General features: G+C 38.3%; 1 protein-coding gene across 1 annotated transcript in view; it reads left to right on the forward strand.

Moving 5' to 3' along the window:
* Positions 1–22,251, forward strand: part of WDR60 (WD repeat domain 60) — a 290,279-nt gene extending 268,028 nt beyond the window's left edge. The window contains exons 24-27 of the mRNA XM_006887691.1: positions 4,608–4,707; positions 4,894–5,025; positions 12,374–12,597; positions 22,077–22,251. Of these exons, the coding sequence (XP_006887753.1) occupies positions 4,608–4,707; positions 4,894–5,025; positions 12,374–12,597; positions 22,077–22,251 (631 nt within the window). The remainder of the gene's footprint in view (positions 1–4,607; positions 4,708–4,893; positions 5,026–12,373; positions 12,598–22,076) is intronic.
* The last annotated feature ends 1,180 nt before the right edge of the window (positions 22,252–23,431 follow it).

Genomic DNA, 23,431 nt, shown 5'->3' on the forward strand with positions numbered 1-23,431 from the left:
CCTAAAATATATTGCTTTTAAACTGTTCTCTCCCTCATCGGTTTCAATGCAGTATACATAATTCATCCAGGTTTTCTCATTCTTACCCTAACCGTGATGTCAGTCCCATTGTACAGCAGTGACACTATGCAGTGTTTGTCCTTTTGTGACTGATATATTTCACTCAGCATAATGTCCTTGAGGGTCACCCATTTTGAATAATATTGCATGAGTTCCTTGCTTTTCAATGCAGTGTAGTATTCCATTGTATGAATATACCACAGCTTCTCTATCCATTGTTTGTTGATGGGCATTTAGTTTGTTTCCAACTCCTTGCTATTGTGAACAAAAGTGTGACAAACATGGGTGTGCATATATTTGCTTGGCCACTTTTAATCCGATGATCATATGGTATACTATGCTGGGAATGAAAAACAGAAGAAGAATGGTTTTCTGTTTATTGTAAAAAGGTCAATTTCAAGTTCTAGCCTGAGATACAATGTTGTGAGTGATAGGATAATATCCATATGCATACAAGGAAGAGCCATTACCATGACTATTATTCAAATATACATTTCTACATCTGGAGCCAACGAGGAAGAAATTGAGATTTTTTTTTTTTTTTTTTTACCAAATCTTACACTCTGAAATTGACCAAACATGCATTCAGGATGTGTTAATGGTAATTAGTGACTGGAATGCAAAAGTGAGAAACAGTGAATAAAGAATAGTATTTGGAAAATAAGAAGTTGGTGATAGAATTGAGACTAGAAATAGAATGATTGAATTTTGTATTTACAATGATTTAATCATTGCAAATACCTTTTTTAAAAGACACAAATGATGACTTTACACATGGATCTCACCTGATGGGCTGCATAGGAATAAAATTGACTACATTTGTGGAAGAAATCGTTGGAGAAGCTCAATATTGTCAGTCAAAACTAGGCCATGGGTAGACTCTAAGTTAGACAATCAATTACTCATACGCAAATTCAAATTGAGGCTGAAAAAATGAAAATATGTCCACAGGAACCAAAATATGATCTTGAATCAATTCCATCTGAACTTCAAGATCATTTTAGGAATAGGTTTGAGGCATTGAACTTGGAGAAGGGTTCTTTTTGTTGTTATTCATTGCTGTCGAGTTGAGCACCACTCAGCAACCCTATGAACAAAAGACCTGAATGAACCCTTTCTATAACTATTCGTTGTTTCTCAAAGTTCATAGAATTTCCAGAGGCATGTTGTTTAGGAAGTAGACGCCACTCCTGTCTTAAACTGGGCACTCCACAAAACACTGTGCACTGTGTGTAAACATTATGCCATTTGCCATTAGGGTGTCACCTAATGATGGCACTTTACAACAGTGGCACTATGAAATATTTGTTCTTTTGTGACTGAGATATTTCAATCAGCATAATGTCCTCCATTTGGCATACTATTTAATGAGTTCCCTGTTTTTCAGTACACATAGTATTTCATTTTGTGAATATACCAGAGCTTCTCTATCCCTGTGTTTGTTGATGGGCACTTGTGTTGTTTCCAACTCTTTGCCCTTGTGAACAAAGCTGCAATAAACATGGGTGTGCATATATCTGCTTGGGTGGCAGTTCTGATTTCTTTGGGGTATATTCCCAGGGCCGAAAGATTTCTATTTCCAGCTTTTTTTCCCCCTTTTTTTTTAATTTTTGTGTGCGTGTACCGTCAAATCAGATCTGAGTGGTACAGGAGGAGATTGCCCCTCCTTCCCCGGCAGAGCATCTGGTGGATTTGAACCATGCACTTCTGGGATTGTAGTTGCAGCTTCTTGCCACTAGGCCACCAGAGCTCCCCTTATTTCCAGCTTTTTAAGAAAGTGCCATACAGCCTTCCATAGTGGTTACACCATTTTACACTTCCCCCAAAAGTGAATAAAGGTTCCAGTTTCTTCACAACCTCCCCAGCATTTGTTTGCTGTTCTGTTAAATTTTGCTATCCTTACTGGGGTAAAATAATATCTCACAGTTGTTTTGTATCTCTCTTAGAGCTAGGGATTTTGAACATTTCTTCATGTGTTTACCATCTGAATGTCTTATTTAGTGAAGTATTTGTTCATATTTTGTGCCCATTTTTCAATTGGGTTGTTTACCCTTTGTCTTGTTGTGGTTCTCGTGTATTTTATATAGATATTAGTCCCTTATTAGACATATAACTTTTAAATATTTTTTTCTCAGTCTGTGGCTTCCCTTTTTATTTTGTTGGAGAAGTTTTTGGATGTGCCTGGGGATTTGATTCTTCAAAGGCCCCATTCATCTATTTTATCCTCTCTTGGTTGTAGGTTTCTCAGGATGCTTGGAAAACTGTTTATGTTGTGGATTAGGGCTTCTAGAATTCTTCCAAGCTTTTCTCTAAGTTTACAGTCCTTGGTTTTAGTCCTAGGTCCTTGATTCACTTTGAGTTGGTTTTTGTCGATAGTGTGAGGTGTGGATCTTGCTTGAGTTTTTTACAGATAATTTTCCAATTATGTCAACACCATTTGTTAAAAAGACTGTCATTTCCCCACTTAACTGATTTCATCTCCTTGTAAAAAATCAGTTGACCTTATGTAGATGGGCTGATATCTGGGTTCTCAATTCTATTCCATTGATCTAAATGTCTGTCATTGTACCAGTACCACGCTGTCTTGACCACCACGGCAGTGTGGTAGGATTTGAAATCAGGGAGTGAGATGCCTCCTGCCTTGTTTCTCTCTTTAAGGAGCGCTTTGCTTATTTGGGGCCTCTTTCCATTTCAAATAAAATTGGATATTGCCATTTCTATCTTATTGAAGAATGTAATTGTTATTGCCTTTGGTAGTATTGTCATTTTCACAATATTTTCTTATCCATGAGCAAGGTATATTTATATTCTTCCATTTCTCCGGGTCTCTTTTTGTTTCTTGCAGTAATATTTTGTTATTTTCTTTGAATAGATCCTTTGTGCTTCTGGTTAGATTTACTCCCAAGTACTTAATCTTGTGATTAGCTATTGTGACAGGTATTGTTTTTCTTGGCTCCAGTTCTGTAGTCCCTTTGTCACTGTTGAGAAATCCCATTGATTTTTGTATGTTTATCTTGTATCCTGCCACTTTGCTGAATTGGTCAAGTATGTCCAGCAGTTGTCTTCCTGAGTCTTTAGGGTTTTCTAAATATACTATCATATCATCTGCATATAGAGATAATTTTACCTCCTCTTTGCCAATTTGGAAACCTCTCATTTCCTTTTCTTGTTTTATTGCTATCGCTAAGACTTCCATTACAGTATTGAATAGGAGAGGTGATAGTGGGCATCCTTGCCTAGTTCCTGTTCTCAGAGGGAATGCCTTTAACTTCTCTCCATTGAGAACAATGTTGGCTCTCGGGTTTGTGGGTTTGCATATTCCCCTCTAATCCTATTTTTTTAGTGTTTTAATCAGGAAAGGGTGTTGGATTTTGTCAAAGGCTTTTTCTGCATCAACTGATAGGGTAACAGCTGACTTTTAAACACAAAGGCCCTCTTCCCCCAGATCTTGTTGACTCTAAATAAGGGGCTTAAATAAAAACCAACCAATATAGTAGGTTGTTGTTGTTATGTACTGTTTAGTCTGTTGAGTCGCAGTTCTGTCCTGGAGGAAGTGCAACCAAGGTGCTTTTTAGAGGCAAGTAAGGATGGTGAAACTTTGTCTCATGTACTTTGGATGTGTTGTCAGAAGTGTCTTTGTTGTTGTTAAGTGTTGTGAAGTGCAGGGAAAGGTGGAAGGTCAGAGAAAGAGATCCTCAACAAGATGGATTGACCCAGTGACTCTAACAGTGGTCTTGAACCTATCAGGAATTGATAAGATGGGGCAGGATAGGGTGAGGATCAAATCTGTTATTAACAGAGTTGCTGTGAATCATAGTGGAGACCTAACAAGAACACCAAGTTCCTGTGGTCACAGTCCACATGGAGCGGAGTTGATAACCAAAATGGGACTAATCTCTGATGGTTCTGGCTCCTCAGGAGAAAGATGGGTGATCTCCTACCATGCAGTGTGCAACTTCTGGAATCCTTTTGGCATGTCAGCCGTGAGTCAGCTCTGACCCTACAGCATTGAGTTTGTGTTTTGATAGTCTTTTATAGTAGTATAACTAGGGTTGATGATTTTTCTTTCCTCCTCACCTAGTGTGGTAACTCATGGAATCACAGTCCCTAGCCATTAGTTGGAGCAGCTGACTCTGCCCCCATGCTGCATGATCCTAGGTGCTCAGCCCTGCCTCTTCCTATGGCCCTCTGTAGCATACACCCATCTCATTAGCCAGGGTAGAGAACCTCCTTTGTGCCCAGTGTAGGGAACCATGGCTGGCCTGTGCACATTCTAACTGCTAGGTTACAAGGGTGATGAATTATCAAATTGGGTGACACCAACCCTACTCCCTCCTGCATTACATGTGTGTATGGAGCTGCAAATCCTGGAATCATTTTGGTGTCATCCCTTCTAACAATGAGAATGAGGGTAGTTCTTCTCTTCCCCCTAGTAGCCACTGGCCTATTATGTATTTATTGACACATAATAATTAACAAGTATCCAGTATCATCATTATCCTTAAGGTTTCAAGTAATTCTTCTGCTCTTCTTTGTATTTCTTTCAGTCTTTCCCCAAAAGATAATCCATTTTGGGGGACCGTACAAACACTGAATGTTAAATTTCTACCTTCAGATCCTAACCATTTTATTGTTGGCACGAACATGGTGAGTAACATGTCAAGTTTAATTTTCTAACTAATTTGTTTTCTTTCATAGAGTTTTCTGATCTCTAGGTCTTCATTAAATATTTATGTATTTAATTATGTTATAATGTAATTTGTTTTAGTAATACCTTTATTTTTAGCCTTTCTACTAATATTTTTCTTTCATCATCATTTGTCTTCTTCCTAGGGTATAATAACTCATGGAGCAAGACAAGATTTGAGAGTTTCTCCTAAATTGTTCAGACCCCAGCAACAGGGTGTAAGACCAGTAAATGTTAATGTGATTGATTTTTCACCATTTGGAGAACCAATATTCTTGGTAAGAAAGTCTCTTTTCTAAGGCACAAATTATTTTTAATGGTATTATTGCTCATTTGGACATTATAACACTTGTCGTGATTAAGTGGAAAATTTTTAAAAAAAATATTGATTAATTAGACCACACATTGATCATTTTTAAGACTTCACTGGTCTCAAATGTGGAAAAAGACTTTTTTAAAACAGGCAAAATATAACTACATAGAGCCTGAATTCTCTTAATTTTTTGTTTTATTGTAAATGGTTTCAAAACTAGTAATATTTGTGATGAAAATCTGTAATGTAAGTAGATATGTACTTAGTGAAGAATTATTACCTTATCTTTTTTTATTTATTTAGTAGAACATAATATAAGTTATTGAACAAAGACTATTTCCTGCCAGGAAAGTCTGTGGCACAGTCTCCCAGCTCCTCTTCCTTCTGTATGACTTCCTCACTATTTTCTTCTTTCAGGGAATGGCATGCTGTCATTTTAATTCCATCCATATCAGATGTTATGTTCTCTCAACCTATGAATTTTTAAAAGCAGAAAGCTGCTTCTTTAAAATCTAGATGGTTTGTGGTGGCCAGAGGAATACTGTCCTAGTAACACAAGTATCCTGTTTGTAGGGCTAGTGAGTGACCAGAGTGAGAGTATTGGAGGGCCTTTTTAGCAAGAATTAAGAAGTTGATGGGAGTAACTTAGAAGAGGCTCATAGGCCAACTTGTTGGTTGGAATGAGAAAGAGAAAAAAAAGACAAATAGTTTAAAACTTTATCGACAAGTAACTCAGATAGTTAACTGGTAAAGGTGAGACTATGATCAAGGCGTCAAATTATGTATCTCACATGTCAACCTCTCTTAAGAATTTTTAAAAATTATGTTTGTATTATCTAATTAATGTACATTGTATTGCACACAATCTTTCATTCACATTGTATTATAGATAATCATTCATATTCATAGTATATAAAATTAATTACTATTGATCTATGCCTATTATGACCCCATTTTTTCAAATCTCCATTTCATCTTTCCTGTTCTTTCATCACCCCCACCCCCTCTCTGCCTACGAAACTCTGATATCCTAATAATTTCCATCCATCCCCCTTTCTCCTTCTCTTTGGGACTTTCACATTTTACTAGTTATCCTTTTTTAACAATAATGGTCTTATGCAGTATTTCTCCTTACGAGACTGGGTTAGTTCACCATAATGCTCTTTAGACTCTCCCATGTTATATGACTTTTATGAAATCATTGCTCCTTAGTGCTATATAGTATTCCATTGTGTGAATGTACCACAATTTTTTAATCCATTTGTTTGTTTTTGGACACTTGGGCTGTTTTCATTTTCTTTGTATGGTAGAAATGCTACTGTGAACAGAGGTGTACATATACTCATTTATATTTCAGTTCTGTTTTCTCAGAGTATATTCCTAGCATTGGAATAGCTAGGTCATATGGAATTTTTATGTTCAGCTTTTTGAGGAAACACTAAACTGCCTTCCAGAGTGGTTATACCATTTTACAATCCCACCAGTAGTGCTTCAGAGTTTCAATCTTTCTAACATTTATTGCTTGTTGTCTAAACTTTGCTACAGTTACTGAGGTAAGATGGTAACTTATTGTGATTTTGTTTTGCATCTCTCTCATTGCCAGTGATTTGGAGCATTTCTTCATGTGTATGACAGCCATCTGAATGTCTTCCTCTGTGTAAAGTCTTTCCATATCTTTTGCTCATTTTGTAACTGGATTATCAGTACTTTTCTTCTGGAGGCCCTGTAGAGCTCTGTAAACTTTAGTTATGAGTATCTGAGATGCCTTTGACAGTATATTTTCCCAGTCAGTAGGGTTTCTTTTTTTTACCCTATTGGGAAAAAATGCTTTATTGACTATGCAAAGGCATTTGACTGTGTGGATCATGACAAGTTGTGTCTGACATTGAGAAGAATGAGAATCCCAGAGCACTTGATTGTGCTCATGTGGAACCTATACCTGAACTAGGAAACTGTTGTATGAACACAGCAGGGGAGCACTATATGGTTTAGAATTGGGAAGAGAGTGCACCAGGGTTGTATTCACTCTCTCTCTGTCTGCTGAGCAAATTATCTGAGAAGCTTCACTCTTTGAGGAGGAGTGTGGCATCAGGAGACTTATCAGTAACCTGTGTTATGCAGATGACACAACCTTGATTGCTGAAAGTGAGGAGGACATGAAGCACTTGTTGCAACAGCCTTCAGTATGGATTGCATTTCAGTGTCAAGAAAACAAAGATCCTTACAACGGAACCAATAGGCACTGTTATGGTGGATGGAGAGGAGATTGAAACTGTCAACAGCGTCATCTTACTTGGTTCCACAATTAACATCTTTGGTACCAGCAGTCAGGAAATAAGAAGATGTATTACATTGGGAAAATCTGCAGCTGGGACCTTTCCAAATTATTGAGGAGTAGTGATGTCAGTTTGAAGACTAAACTGCATCTGAGAGCTGGACAATGAATAAAGATGATGCCTTTGAGCTGTGATGTTGGAGAAGAGCACTGAACATCTCATAGATGGCCAAGAGAACAGATGTGTCTTGGAGAAGGTGCAGCCAGAGTGCTCTTTGGAGGCAAGAATGATAAGACTTTGCCTTTTGTATTTTGGACATGTTGCTAGAAGGTGCCATTCCTTAGAGAAGGACATGGTGCCGGGAAGGGTGGCGGGTCGGCGAAGGAGAGGAAGACTCTCAGCTAGTTGGACTGACATGGTGACAGAGGCAGTGGGCTCTTGTGTGTCAGAAAGTGTGGGGATGGCACAAGATAGAACAGGGTTGAGATCTTTTGGGGGTTGTTGTGAGTCGTATTCGACTTGACAGCACCTAACAAGAACTAATATTGGAAAAAAATTCTTGAAGCACACAGGGACTTAAGTTTTAGAAGATCTCTTTTGTTGATTTGATCCTCTTCTGGCTGTTCTTTTCTGCCTATATTTGCAGGCCTATCTATGCCATAGGCCAGGGGTTTCTAAATTTGATCCCATTTTGCCTCTTATGATCTTTATGATTTTGGGCTTCTCCCTTAGGTCTTTGATCACCTTGAGTTGATTTTTGTGTATGGTGTAAGATGCAGATCCTGCATCAGCTTTCTGCCAAAAGATGTCCAGTTTTGCCAGCATCTTTTGTTAAAGAGGTTGTCATTTCCTCTTTTTATTTGTTTACTTGTCGAATCCCCGTTGGCTGTAGTAGATGGGTCAATTTCTGGATTCTTGATTCTGTTCCTTTGGCCTCTGTGCCTGTCATTGTACCAGTGCCATGCTGTTTTGGTTATGGAGTACTCTCCCTCTCACTTAATTTTTATTTTTCAGAAGTGCTTTGATGATTTGAATTCTCTTTGTTTTCCTAATAAACTTGCCAATTGCCTTTTCTATCTCTTTGAAAAAATGAGTTTGGTATCAGTATTGAGATTACATTAAACATGTATATTGCTTTTGGTAGGATTGTAATTTCACTATGTTAAGTCTTCCTATCCATGAATGGGGAACATTTTTTAGTTAGATCTCTTACTGTTTCTTGTAATAGTGTTTTACCATTTTTATTTTATAAAGGGCTCTTTTGTCTAGTTAGGTTTATATCCAGGTATCTCAATTTGTGGTTACATAGCTAAGTGGTATTGCTTTCTTCATTTCCTTTTCAATGTTTCTTTGTTACTGTAGAGAAATCCTCCTGATTTTTTTATATTGATCTTATATCCTGCAGCTACTATATTTGTCTCTTAGGTTTAAAAGTTTGCTTTGTTGAATCTTTGGGGTTTTCTGAGTTCACTGTGATATAGTCTATGTATAGTGACAATTTTACTACCTCTTCGCTGATTTGGATGCCTCTTATTTCCTTCTGTTGTCTTATTGCTCTATCAAGTACTTTCAGTGCAATATTGATTAGGAGTGGTGAAAGTGGGCATCCTTGTTCCCAAGGGTAATGCTTTTAGTCTTTCTCCATTGAGAATGATGGTGGTTCTTGGTTTCACATATGTACTTTTCACTGTGTTAGGAAAATTCCCTTCAATTCCTATTTTGTTGAGTGGTTTTATCAGGAAGGGGTGTTGGATTTTTCAAAGGCCATTTCTATATCAATTGATAGGATCCTGTGGTTCTTGTTTTTGCTTTGTTAATGTGATGAATTGCACTGATTATTTTTCTTATGTTGAGCATACCTTTTATGAATCTTATTTGGTCATCGAGCGGTTCCTCCTACTGCTGGATCCAAGAACAACCCGTGTTGTGTGTATAGTAAATGGAGTTTTATTTAATATACACTTTACTGAAAGTGGGTTGCAGCTCTCAGTGCAACATCAGCCTAAGCAAAGGGGACGATCAGGCATTTATTCTTGGGACCTTGGATTGCTGGGTAGGGGGAGATATCTTGGGGCAACAATATTCTAGTTCAGTAATTTTTATCCTGGAACTTTTCACTCTGAGATATTATACACCTTCAGGTATCCTGTTATCTTAATTTCTGGGCTTCTATCTTAATCTGGTGAACTTTCCTGTTTCAGAGAGAAAGGGAATGTCTGGCAAGCTTGCTTTTCTCAGCAGGAGGGCAGACTTGCTTGTCTTAGGAGGGAGGGAGAGTGAGGTACAAATCCAGTAAAATGGAGTTCCTGTTCAGCCTAACATTCTTGCCTTAAAGAGGTAGTGGGAAAAGGGGCATTGTTTCTCAGAAACTGCTTACTGCTGAACAAGTGTGAAGTAGGGACTCATAGTGAGGAAGGTGGGATTGGTTAGTATTGAAAGCTGGTTAGGAAGATGTGGTGTTAGCCTCAAGTTGGTTTATTTTCACCATTACCTTAGCCCGCTTTAGTCTCTAGCTACCTTAACTGCAGACACAAGTTCTTGCAAATCATCAACAGCTATGGGACCAAGATAAGAGAGAGAGTGTGTTTCTTGCACTGAATGGCAAGACTCAAGGGAGACTGGAGCAAGATCCTGTTGAAAGCGAGACCCTCGTGATAGTGGTGGAGAGACTGTACCATTGCTGTGGAGAAACTTGAATGTTGTAACCAGAGGAGATAAAGGCCATAGTTGAAGGTTTTCTCTGTTCTTGCCAGATAATGGAAGGGGTGGCTGATTGCTGAACTGAAACTAGGGCCTGGACTGCTTGAGGAATTTTTTTTTTTTTTTTACTACTGAGCTAAAATTTGGATTTTTACTGGGTGATATTCTTTGTCACTTCCATTCTCCAGCTTATTTCTCTAATAAGCTCCACTCTTGGTACCACAACTGTGAGTAAAGTCTGTGAGTCCATAATGAATAAACAAACCTTTTACTGTTGTTGTGGCTTTAGACGCACCTTGGCACTGGGCTACAGGCTCTTTATCTGCTTTCTGTGCTGAGGCACTGAGGGGTTGTGCTACTCTTACTCCCTTTGGCTCTTTTTGCAAGACGCTCAGGGGCCTGTGCCCTTATGTCCCATTTTCTGTTCTCTAGGCAGGGAAACTGGCCCATAGTTCAGTTGGTGAGAGTCTGAGTCCTTTTGTGTAAGAATTTGAGAACATATTTTAAGAAGCTGTTGCCAAACAGGAGAATTAAAAACAGGGCAATTACAGGACTTACTAGGACGAGTAGTCAGACAATCTCTGGTAGGTAGTTAAAAAAGGCCACTTAAAGGATTGACTATGTTGCTGTTGGTTATATTGGTGTAGCCATTTGGCTTGATCATATATATTTTTTAATATTAGTTTCTGCCATGCCTGAATTAATGTATGTGTTTATGACTGCACAAACCCAACCTTGCTCTGCTAGAAGAAAATTCAAGATTAAGTGATTATCAAGAATTACATTTGCTAGTGAGTTAAGAGAGGTGGAGAGACCATTGAGGGCAGTGACTGTGCTATTGGAGAGTTCTCCAGGACTTGCTCTTCCAAGCGAGAGGCAATCAATTACAGCTTCAGTCCCTTCTCAGTTTGTCATAATGTTGACCGTTGGTTCAGTGATGAAGATCTTCTGTGATGATGTTGGACTACCAATGGATGTAATGAGTCCATTATTTAGAGTGTTAGGCATGTAGTTAAAATATTATTGTTAAAAAGTCACTTGGATTGATTCTCTTACTCTTCTCATCTGTGTGGTTATATTATTTGCAGTGCCATTTCAAAATTATTTGTTTCTGCTGAATTTTAGGATTTTATTTAACCCATGTTTATTTTATTTAAATTATTTTTTAAGTATGTGAAAGATTAAATATATAGAAAGGAATGAAATTGTCCTTTCTAAGTTGAATTTTTTGCTTTGGTGGCCTAGTGGTAAGCAGCTGCACTGCAGGCTTGAAGACACCTGGTTCAAGGCCACCATCTGCTCCATGGGAGAAGGATGGGCAGTTTCCTTCTATGCAATTAACTATCTGAAAACCCACCAGAGAGTCAGCTATAGGTCAGTTCTGAATTGATGGCACACAACAACAGCATTATTAATCATAAGAAAATATACAAATCCAATGGTTTATATGGGTACAATTCAATGACATTTATTATATTCTTTGAGTTTTATAACCACCCTTCCCCTCCTTTCTGAGTTGATCCTTCTGTGTTAATAACTTCACTGCCACCTATATGAGCTTAAACTTTTGTCTTTGATAAGTCAACTAAGTTTCATTTTATGGAAATTTCAGAGTACATAGCATATTAATACAAATATATCACATTTTAAACAAGGTAGTTTATTTACTTCTGTGAAGTCAATCTCAGTAGTTTGTGGTTAAAATCAATGGTAATGAACTGTTATTTGTTTTTTAAACTAAGAGTTGAGTCAAGATAGATTTGTTTCCATTGAATTTTCTCTATCTCAACTTCTTACATTTAAAGTATGTAGTAGAAATCTTTGGCTCCATTGAGATGAGTGAGATGTGAGAGACAGAATTGGATAACGTGGGAAAATGACATATAATCTTGGCCTAGACACTATGTGATGTGATCAGAAGCTTGAAATTTAATATTATACTTAGTTGTAGTACTGAATACCTACTCTTCTCTGTTAGAGATATAAAATGGTGTTTGATACTGTTTGAGCATTATGGAAAGATTTAATTGTTTATAATAAAATATTTTCTATCGTTGGATAATGGGTAAAAAATTTCTACATATATATTACCTGAATTTATTTATAGTCAAGCATTTGTGAGGTCATTGGGGGCACAAGGAATGTATAATTTGTGAAGATGGATTTAAAGATATGATTCTCTGGAAAATAAAAAAGAAATTACTTTTACTATACAAACTAAAGAAATAATTGTTACAAAAAAAATTTCTCCATTGCTCTTCTGATAAAGTGAAAAATAGAAACAAAAAAGAATGATCAACAATTTCTCACTCCTTCTTTCTCTCTCTTGTTGCACAGGCTGGCTGTTCAGATGGCAGCATCAGATTACATCAGCTGACTTCTGAATATCCTCTTCTGCAGTGGAATAACAGCACCAATGGCCAAGCTATTATTGGCTTACAGTGGTCATTAACAAGACCTGCTGTGTTTTTGGTCCAGGATGACACATCCAGTATTTATATTTGGGACCTACTGGAAAGTGATTTGGGCCCTGTAGCCACACAGCCTATCTCTCCAGACAAGTAAGTGATGAAGCTCATAAGCCATCATCATAGAGAATGTTTTGCAGAAGCATCACTGATGCTCTTATTTAGGCATAAAATTGTCAGATTGTATTTAAATGGAGTCTGATTGACTGCTTGCATTTGTTTCCAGCCAAGAGCTACTATTTTTATTGGGGTAATAAAGATAATGATATATAAAATAATAGAATTTTAAATTGGATAAAGGCATTTGCCTTAATTTTACCTCTCAGGGAAGAAGAAAAATGGAAAATGAAACACAATGTGAGCTTTAGAAGTTTAACAGGTAGATTTTTGCTTTTTAACGAATGCACAGATACAATAAATTTTATTTCCATTGTTAATTATTGTTATACTATATAAGTTGTTTAAGAATCCTTTTCTTTTATACTGCTCTGTCTTACCCCTTTTCCTCCTCCTCCATGTACAGTTCTTGGCAGTAGAATTTTGCCATCGAATGAAAATCCTTTTAGCCTTTCTTAAATTATTATAGAAATCAGGTCTGTTGCTTTCTCTCATCTGAATTTGTACAACAGGGAAGAAAATTATTCATTCTTGAACACCAACTAGTTGGCAAATTTAAAAGCTTTTTGGACTCCTTTAATGTTATGTAAATTTGCTCTCACTTTGAAATGATTGAACCAACCCCTGCTGAAAACAGATTCTTCATCACAACCACCTTCACTTTAAAAAAGCTGCAAGTACAGCTTTTAAATCCTTAAAAAAGCCTTTTCTAGCACTAGAGTGAGGAGCATATATATCTGCTCCAATTTCCCTACAAATCCTTAAAGACATAGTTGGGAATAATGTTCATTACCTAAGGCTAGCACATACTCCAGAGTTTAAAGTTATTTATTTATAAGACCATCTATAATTTGGCAATTTATGAAAAGATTTACTATTACATTGGCCTTTGTAGCCAAGACAAAGTTCTCCTAAAGGTCAAGCCAGGAGCCAGATTGACTGGGCAGAAAAAACTAACAGCAGTAAATTACATTACAAGGGAGGACGAGGAGAGTTGGTGCTTTTGTATGTACCTTGTGGGAATGAGCCCAGAGAGAAATGTATTCACTTAGGAAGGCAGATCCTTGGTGTTAAAAGGGAGTGGTGTTGGGGAAAACAAGATACATACAGCATAGCAGCATAGTGACCTGCTGCGTCAAGAATGGTAAACTGAGTTTTCTCCTTCTGAAACCTAGTTTAGGGAGGGAAGCTGGTCTTGGTGCTTTCTGAGAGCTCTGGAAGCCACACTGTGATTGTTTCTCTGAGGTTGCTGCTTCAGCACTCTGATGATGCTCAGAGCAACTGTAGGCTTTAAATAGCCCTGGTGCCAGGAAAGAGGCAGAGCAGAAAGCCTCCCTGGGCCTAAATGATGTAGTTACTGCATAGCTGAGCAAGTGGCTATAATTTTCCTTCTTTTCCCTGGGGCTTTTTAGAGTTTGTAGCCTTTGTAAGGAGATTTCCATCAGCGTCATGTTATGTTTTACCTGCTGAACTAATTTCAGTCAGTTTCTCCTGAAGCCATTCTTCTTTAGCTGCGCCAATTTCTGGACTATGTCAGTTAGAGAAATGAGAGTAGAGTTGTTTCTTTGGCAAGATGCCCAGTGTTCTCAACCAATTTGAAAGGCAACTGAGAAATCTTTGCTTGTAGGAATAGGGTCAAATGCCTACTATCTCATCAGATGGTAATGGAAGTTGTTCCAGAGAAGGAGTAGAAGTTGAGATTCTTTGGTCAGCTGGGTGGGGACTTGTCTTTTTACATAATCATAAGCATTCATATTATCTTGTAATGCCTTATTTCTAATTTTAAGCATAAAATGAGGACTCTTGAATCATATCCAGATAACATAAAATCATATTCATATAACAAAATTAACATTTGAAAAGAATTATTTACACTTAGCAAAAATATTCTATTAAAGAATTTATACTGTAAAATTTTTAAGTATTCAATAAATGCAAGAAGAAACTTTTTGTGGACTTCTTAATTATAATAATTTCTAGTCATAAGTTCATTATAGGTCTGAATGAAGTACATAGCATTCAGTATTTTTTTGAGTTTCTAAAAACAAATAATATATAGAAATTAAGAATTCATTTAATTTCACATTAATGTCACTTCTTTTCTCAAAGCTCTTTAATAGCTCACATCTCAAAATAGAAACCAGTATCTGATGGTGTTTATATTAATTAATGAAAAAGTCACTAATGTGAATTTAAACATTGTGTCATATCTCTCATATTACTTTAAAATAATTTGTTGTCTTTGTTGTTTTCTTGAAAATGAAACTGTTTGTAAAGAGTCTCATAGGAATATGCTCATAGCCTACATAGGGTCACTGTGATTCAGGCAACATATATAACAACAACAAAGTTGAAAATGTTAAAAACAGATATTTGATAGAATTTTAGGAATAAAGGAAGTCTGAAAAAGAGAATTGCAGTTATTTAGTTTAAGTATTTATGTTCTTCTAATTATTAAATAATAAAAGCCCAGACTGAGATCTTTATTTAGAAACATACTTCACAGAGTTTATGATTCTAAAAATTTTATTTCTAGACCAATTAATTACTTAATAAAAATGTTACTGAGCACTTACTGGGAGCCTGGCACTGCTCTCGGTGCTAGAGACACAGTATTGAGCCCATCAGAGAAAAACATCCATCTGAAGCACACTCATTTTCTAGTGAGGTAAGATGAGAAACAAATAAAGAAGCCATTAAATAGGTTAGAATATGTGTAATGGAGAAAAATGAAATAAAGTGGTGTGGTAGATAAGGAGTGTGAGAAGTACAGTATTAAGATTTTAAAGAGGACATCCAAGGAGGGTCTTGATGTGAAGCTGGTGTGGGCAGCTGAGGAATACAGAAATCTGCATTCTAGGCAAAGAAGAGGAAGTGTGCCTGCTGTGTGTATGTACAGAGGACAGCAGGGAGGGGAGCCAGTGTGTTGGAACAGAGTGAGGAAGGGAAGGGCTAAGGTGAGGCCAGGTACAGGATCTACCAGGCCAGCTGGAGACTGGATTTTACTCTAAGTCAGATGGGTAACTTTTCATTGGAGAGTTTTAAACATAGGAATGACATGCCCAGTCTTATATTTTTAAACAGTCTTACAATTTTAGAGTTAAGATTAAGATGCCTTTGAGTCTACACCGACTCATAGGGGCTGAGACCCTGCCGATCCTGAGCCCTCCTCACAAGCTGTGCTTCAGCACACTGGGGCAGTCACTGTGCTGGTTCCTGTCCTTGAGTGTCCTCCCCTCATTTGCTGACCCACTTTTCCAAGCATAATGTCCTTCTCTAGGAAATGGCCCCTCCTGATAGCATGTCCAAATTTGGTGAGATGAATCCTCACACTCTTGCTTCCAAGGAGCTCTCTGTATGAGCCAAGAAACATTTGTCTGCTCTTTGCTGTGTGGTCTTGAAGCAGATGGGATAGTGTTGGGCTTGGAGAATGAATGAGCTGCAGTATTCCTAGAATTGCTGTATAGTTGTTGTTGTTGTTGTTATGTGCTGTTGAGTCGCCTGTGACTCATAGCGACCTTTTGTAAACAGCCCTAAACCCTGCTCTGACCTGTGCCAATTTCATTGTCTCTGACACACCTACACTCATTACCCCAGTCACTGAGTCAATCCACCTCATAGAGGATCTTTCTTTCCTCACTGTCCCTCCACCCTCCCAAGCATGACGTCCTTCTCCAAGGACTGGTCCCTCCTTGCAACATGTTCAAAGTATGTCAAACGAAGCCTCAGAATCCTTGCCTCCAAGGAGCAGCCTGATTTAACCCTCTCCAAGATGTACCTATTTGTTTTCTTAATAATCTATGGTATATTCAATAATCTTCTCCAGCACCACAGCTCAAAGGCATCAATTCTCCTCTATCCTCCCTAGTCATTGTCCAACTCCTTGATGCATAGCTGTATCAAGTGCACCTTAGTCCCTAGAATGACACCATTGCTCTTAAATACTTTAGAGAGGTCCCTAACAGCAGACATTCCCATCAAAATATGTCTTTTAATTTCCTGGCTGCTGGTGCCAAGAATGTTGACCGTGGAGCCAAGCAAACTGAAGCTGTGAACAATCTCAATCTCTTCGCCATCTGTCCTGATGCTGCCAGTTGGACCAGTGGTGAGAATCTTTGTCTTCTTGACATTGAGCCTCAATCCATATTGAAGGCTGCAGTCCTCAACCTTCTATAGCAAGTGCTTCAGGTCCTCCTCAGTTTGAGCAAGCAAGGTGGTGTCATCTGCCTAACACAGATTGTTGATGAGTCTTCCACCAATCCTGATGCCTGCATATAGGTTGAAAAGGTATGGAGATAGGACACATCCCTGGCATACACCCTTCCCAGTTTTGAACCATGCAGTGTTTATTTGGCTCTGTTCTGACAACTGCCTCCTGGTCCAAGTATAGGTTTTGTATCAATCAAGTGTTTTGGGATTCCCACTCTTCTTAGAGTTAGCCTCACTTTGTTGTGATCCACACAAACACCTTTGCATAATCAATGAAACACAGAGAGACATTTCTCTGGTACTCCCTGCTTTCAGCTAAGATCCATCTAACATTAGATAAAAATATCCCTAGTACCACGACCTCTTCTAAATCCAGCCTGCACTTCTGGCAGTTTTCTGTTGATGTGCTGTTCCAGTCATTTTTGGATAATCTTCAGCTGAATCTTGCTTGCATATGATATCAATGATATTGTTTGATAATTTCCACATTCTTGTCGGATAACCTTTTATTGGAATGGGAACAAATATAGATCCCTTCCAGTCAGTTGGCCAAGTGGTTGTTCTCCAGATTTCTTGGCACAACTTGGTGAGCACATCTAGGGCAGCATCTGTTAGTTGAAAGATGTCAATTGGTGTACTATCAATTCCTGGGGCCTTATTTTTTGCCAATTCCTTCAAAGCAGCCTGAACTTCTTCCTTCATCACCATAGGCTCTTGTTCATATGTTGTTCCATGAAATTCTTCAGTGTCATCCAATTCCTTTGGTTACAGTGACTCAGTATATTCTTTCCATTTTCTTTTAATATTTCCTGGATCGTTTAATATTCTGCCTAAAGCATCCTTAAGTATAGCAACTCGAGGTTTGAATTCGTTCTTCAGTTCCTTGAGCTTAAGAAATGCTGAGCAAGTTTGGGCCTTTTGATTTTCTGACTCCAGCTCCTTGCACATTTTATTGTAATAGTTTACTTTGTCTTCCTGCGCTGCCTTTTGAAATCTTCTATTCAGCTCTGTAATATCTTGAAGTTGCCCCTCTGCTTTGGCTTCTTGGCACTTTAGTGCAATATTCAAGGTCTCTTTTGGCATCCATTTTGGTATTTTCTTCCTCCTCTGTCTTCATAATGACCTTTTGCACTCTTCCTGGATGATACTCTTGATACCCTCCCACAACTCATCTGGTCTTTTCTTATTGGTGTTCAAGGCCTTAAACCTGTTCCTGAGATAGTTCTGAAATCCAGGTGGAATAGACTCCAGGTCATATTTTGGTTCCTGTGAATTTGATTTAATTTTCTTTAGCTTCAGCTTGAATGTGCATATGAGTAGTTGGTGGTCTGTTCCACAATCAGCTACTGGCCTAGTTTTCACAGCTTATATTGAGCTTCTCCAGTGGTTTGCTCCACCGATGTAATCAATCTGATTCCTGTGCATATCATCAGGTGAAATCCATGTGTGTAAGCTGCTTTTATGTTTCTTTTAAAATGTATTTACAGTGACTAAGTCATTGATTGTGCAAAATTCAATCATTCTATCTCCAGCTTCATTTCTGTCACCGAGTCCTTGTTTTCCAGCTACTAATCCTTCTTCTCCATTCCCAACTTTTACATTCCAGTCACCCATTATCATTAATGCATCTTGACTGCATGTTCAATCAATCTCTGACTGTAAAAGTTGGTAGAAATCTTCTATTTCCTCTTCCTTGGCTCTGGTTTTTTGTGTATATATCTGAATGATAGTGGTATTCATTGGACTTCCTTGTATGCGTATGGATATTATCCTGTCACTCACAATATTGTACTTCAAGACGAATCTAGAAATGACTTTTTTAACTATGAAAGCAACCCCATTTTTCCTCACCTTTTCATCTCCCGAGTAATTGATTAGGTCATCATCTGACTCAGAATGCCCCATGCCAGTCCATCTCATCTCCACAATACCTAGTATGTTAATATTTATGTGTTCCATTCCTTCTTTAACAGTGTCTAATTTTCCTGCACTCATGGTGAACTGTAAAGTACAAGTCATTTGAAAATATGAGTGTGCATATGGCAGTCATGGTTAGTTTAGTATTCTTCAACAAGACCCTTAAATAGTTTAACTTCAGTCTTTTCCACAAAACAAACTGTGTTTTGGAGACCACAGCCCCAGTCTTTGACCTCATTTTCCTGCTAGAGAGGAGAGGAATGGATTCTCCCATGCTCCCCACCTCTGCACTCCCTCAGCAGTGGCGAGTAGTGAGTACCAGATCACTCTTAAGAAATGGAGTGCTACAGCTCAGTCTGTGGGGCCATGTTCCTTCAGGGTGTGTTCATCTCAGACCTCTTGGGACGGAGGGAGCATCTGTGCTGAGGTCCTCCAAAGAGAGGAAAGAGCATATCCTGTTTCCACATCGGGGATAAGGACAAGCATTCAGAAGTGAACAATATAGATTTTTCCTTCAGCATCTTCTGTTTCAGTCTTTACCACCAGTGGATAGCTTAAAGCAAGTGATGTTAGGTAAGAAAGTGCTGAATCATTATTTTTCTTTAAGTGTAAAGAAAAACATAACATGAAATATATAATAATATTTAAAAGAAAGAGTTGAGGTTAGATGCAAGGAAAAGAAGTTTCCTGTTTCCAGAATCCTAGTAATGTTCATGATGACAGCCGAGGACCTGTGGTTATGTGGTCTTGAAGCCAGTGAGATAATCACATGAGCATCCATATCTCTTGAATTCCTTTATGGACGAAGTAGTAGTAATTTGAAAATGTATATGTGATTATGAGTAGAATATTGAACTCAAACTTTAGTGCCTGCATTTCTGCCTCCTTTTGGATTCCAACTTACAAATTTGAAGACTGTGTTTAAAAATTTACCAGTGACATTGGAGTAACCCATGCATCTATTTAAAATGTTATTTGGATTCTAGGCATGTTTTATCCTGAACTGTAGACATCCTCTTGCTCGCCAAGCTCAGCTTTGCAGGCCTGATGCCAGGAGCACCATTATGTTTCCCACCAATTACTGATGTTTCCACACTTGGGACAGTTATAGTTTGCCCATATTTTTACACCAGTAATTGAGCAGCATTATTAAAATATTAAGTACTTAATGGAAATTCTGACTGCTTTTAATTTTTCCTGGTTTGCTCCCTTAGTTGTCTCCTGGGGGCTTAATCCTCATACTTCTCCTGCCTCAGTAATGCTGTAACTTCTCCATAGCAAGTGACCCAGTAGCTGAATATTAGCTAAATGGAACGTCTACAGTAGGAGCTTGTCTGGCTAAGTTGCTCTAGTTTCTTGGAATAGCTTGATTTCCCAGGTGCAGCTTTTGTCCAGCCCACGCCTGGCTGATGTGCGTGTCCCAGACAGTTTTGTAGTTTCTTTGATTTTATTTCCTGGTGGTCATTGAGGCATCCTCTCCCTCCTGCCAGGTCCACGCTCTCCCAAGTTCTTCTCAAGGTACTCCTTCAGAACATAAAAGAAGCCCTTTGATACATAGAATATAAAGTGCTGAATTTTATTAACTTTGAAAAGAAATTTCATTATTTGTTTTAGGAGAATATATTTTAATATTTTCTTCATCCCTCCCAATTTGTCTAGGAGTTTACTCTTAGAAACGCTTCAAGTTAAGAAGCAGCCAGGTTCTTGGGGGCACCAGTGACCCTGGCCCTTGTAATGCCTGGCTCTCTTCCCATCGTTTTTGAGGGTGCTCGCTGCTCTTGCGCTCCCCTCAGTATCTGCCTGCTCAGTGTCTGACACCAGCTTTCTTGAATCATTTTCAGAATGAGACTAAGAAGAGGAAGTGGTGTGCATTGGGGTTAAATGTCATTTCTGTTCGATAGTGATGGCTCTTAATTATAATTTGAAACTCAAATCAATATAATGCGTTGTCATTGAGTTGGAATTTACTCATAACTGGCTCCTGCAGGTTTTCAGAGACTGTAAATCACACAGGATGAGATTGCCTCTCTTTCTGAACACAAGCTGGTGGATTTGAACCACGTGCCTTTAGGTTGGCAAGACAACTTCCTACACTGTAGTACACTAGAGGTCTCTAATTAATATTAGTAATAATTCTTTAAAATAATGTGATATGTGCTTTGATGGAGACATTCATAGGATGCTGTAGGAATACTCAAGAGAAAATTCTGAGCCAAATTAAGACTAGGCAAGGGATCATGGAAAGCTTCTGAGGGTGATGACACTGAGTTACAGCTTGTAGAATAAATAGAAATTAATCAGATGAAAAGGACAGCAGGATGTTCTGAGAAGAGGCAACAATATACTAAAGGCCCGAGGAAGCCTAGCCACTCTGGGAGTTATAGCACTGAATAAAGGTGCAGGAGAGCTTCGTGTGCCTTATGAAAAAGATACTTCCTGTTGGTGATAGAGTGAGGAAACAATTGTGTGATTTTGAAAGTCTCAGTGTCAACAGTATGAGGGAGGAAAGCGACAAGAGTCTGGTCTTAAAACTGGTGTAGTGGTCAGAGAGAAATGATAAGGACTTCAGCTGTGGTAGGAGTAATGTGGAAGGGGATACCAGGAAATAGAAGTGACTGGCCAGGAACTGGTGAGGTGTGGGAGGAAGATAATAGAAGGTTCCCAGGATAGCCCCCAGGCTTCTGCAGTGGGCTCTTCTGCATATGATAAGAGTGCTGTTCACCACTGTGCCTGTAGGGCAGTAGAAAGGTACGAGAAGTTGAATATATGGGTCTGCAAGTAAACCTTGATAGGTGCAGCCTTTAGTGTTTGGCATTTAACTGAAGAGATGGGTGATGATGCTATCACATAGGGAGAATTGGGCAGGAAGGAGAACTGTTGCAGGACAGGATGTGCCGTTGGGGAGGGGCTTGTCTGAATGGTTCAGCTCTCCTGAGAGTCTGAAAGGAAGGTACCAGCTTGAAAAGTCATACTTGAAAAGTTATTTACTCTTAGGTGGGTGAGAGAAAGAAGACATAGTTATTACTCTATTGTCTTCAGAATAATGACATTGGATTCCATCTTAGCCATCTTAAAACAGCTCATCCATACAATAACTGTAGCAAAGAAATCCATTAATAATCCTCCAGAGAGCACACATAGGCTTTCAAAGCACTTTCTGTAGTGTTTGATAAACTTATTTCTGGTCCAGCACTGACTATTATGAATTTAGAGATATTGTAGGAGTTCTCTTCTGTTTGACCCTCACTTAGAGGATAGACAGTTTGGACGACCGAACAATAACGTGAATGCCCATGCGCACCCACTTACATGAGTCCTCTTGCTTCCAGGCTAGTAATGATGACTGTGATGGGCAACCCGGAAAAGACCAGCAGCAGCTTCCTCGCCCTCCTGCTGGCCAGAGCGTCTGGGGACGTTGACATTCAGTACTTGAAGAAGCAATGGGCATCACCAGTGAAGGACGAGCAGAAGCAGCTGTGTTCACTTTTGCAAGAAGCCTTGTAGAGAGAGAAAAAAAAATCATCTTTATCATGAATAAAACCTGGGCTTCTAGAGCGAGCTTTTATGCCATGGTCCAAATTTAAAAGATTTCATTTCAAAGTGGATAATTTTATACTGGTGTGCGTATGCATATATGTATATAGAATATATATGGTCTGTATATAATTTACTTTATAATAATGTTTATTTCAGTGTTCTCATTAAATATATAAATATTTTTACATAAAAAGAAATTAACATTTTGATATATGCTAAGTTTCATAGGAAATAGACATTAGTCATGTCCAATATTCTGATCTCTGAGGCAATTTATGGTTTTATGGAATGTTTTTATATTTAAATACTTAAAATATTTTTGTCATATTTATTACTAGATTTTAAACAGTCCACCATGAATATTAGAATATTCTAATAAACTTTTCTTTGCCATACATAAAATGATATGTAAACATAAATCTAAATGAAAAGGAATTATTTCATTGAATTGGCCTCTGCTGAATAGATTTCCATGAAACTTTACTTTGGCATCTTCCTTTGGATTTATTTGAGCGTCATCCATATATTCATATCTCTTGTTTGTCAAATACTCCTGCCACTCTGCAGTGACATTATTCACTCAGCCTGAAGTTGGACATTCTCAGTAATGAGGAACTGATGGCCTGGGAGGTATGTTATGCTCTGCATGGCAGAGATGTTTGTCTTTTCTTAGATTTAATTGTTTTTCCCCAGAAATGTTCCACCAGAGAAACAGCACAATACAAAGTAAATTCATTTTTAGACCTCACGTAAGGTCTAACCACATGTGTATAAAGAAAGATCTTGTATACTGTGTCCTCTTCCCCCAGATTATATTCAGATTGAATATTCTAATTTATATCATTGTCTTTCCAGGTACTTAAGTAGTGGCAGTTGTTGTTAGGTGTCATCAAGTCTAGTACTACTCATAGCAACCCTGTGAACAAAAGATCTAATACCAGTCCTGTCCTGCACCATCATAATACTTCCTGATGCACAAGAGCCCATTGCACCAGTCACCTTGTCAATCCACCTGGTTGAAGATTTTCCTCTCCTTCACCAACCTTCCACTCTTCGCAGCATCTTGTCCTTCTCTAAGAAATAGCACCTCTTCACAACATATCCAAAGTATGTGGGGCGAAGACTCATCAGTCTTGCCTCCAAAGAG

Source organism: Elephantulus edwardii, unplaced genomic scaffold (genome assembly GCF_000299155.1).
Source record: "Elephantulus edwardii isolate Elephantulus edwardi_28Jun2011 unplaced genomic scaffold, EleEdw1.0 scaffold00060, whole genome shotgun sequence".
Taxonomy (NCBI): domain Eukaryota; kingdom Metazoa; phylum Chordata; class Mammalia; order Macroscelidea; family Macroscelididae; genus Elephantulus; species Elephantulus edwardii.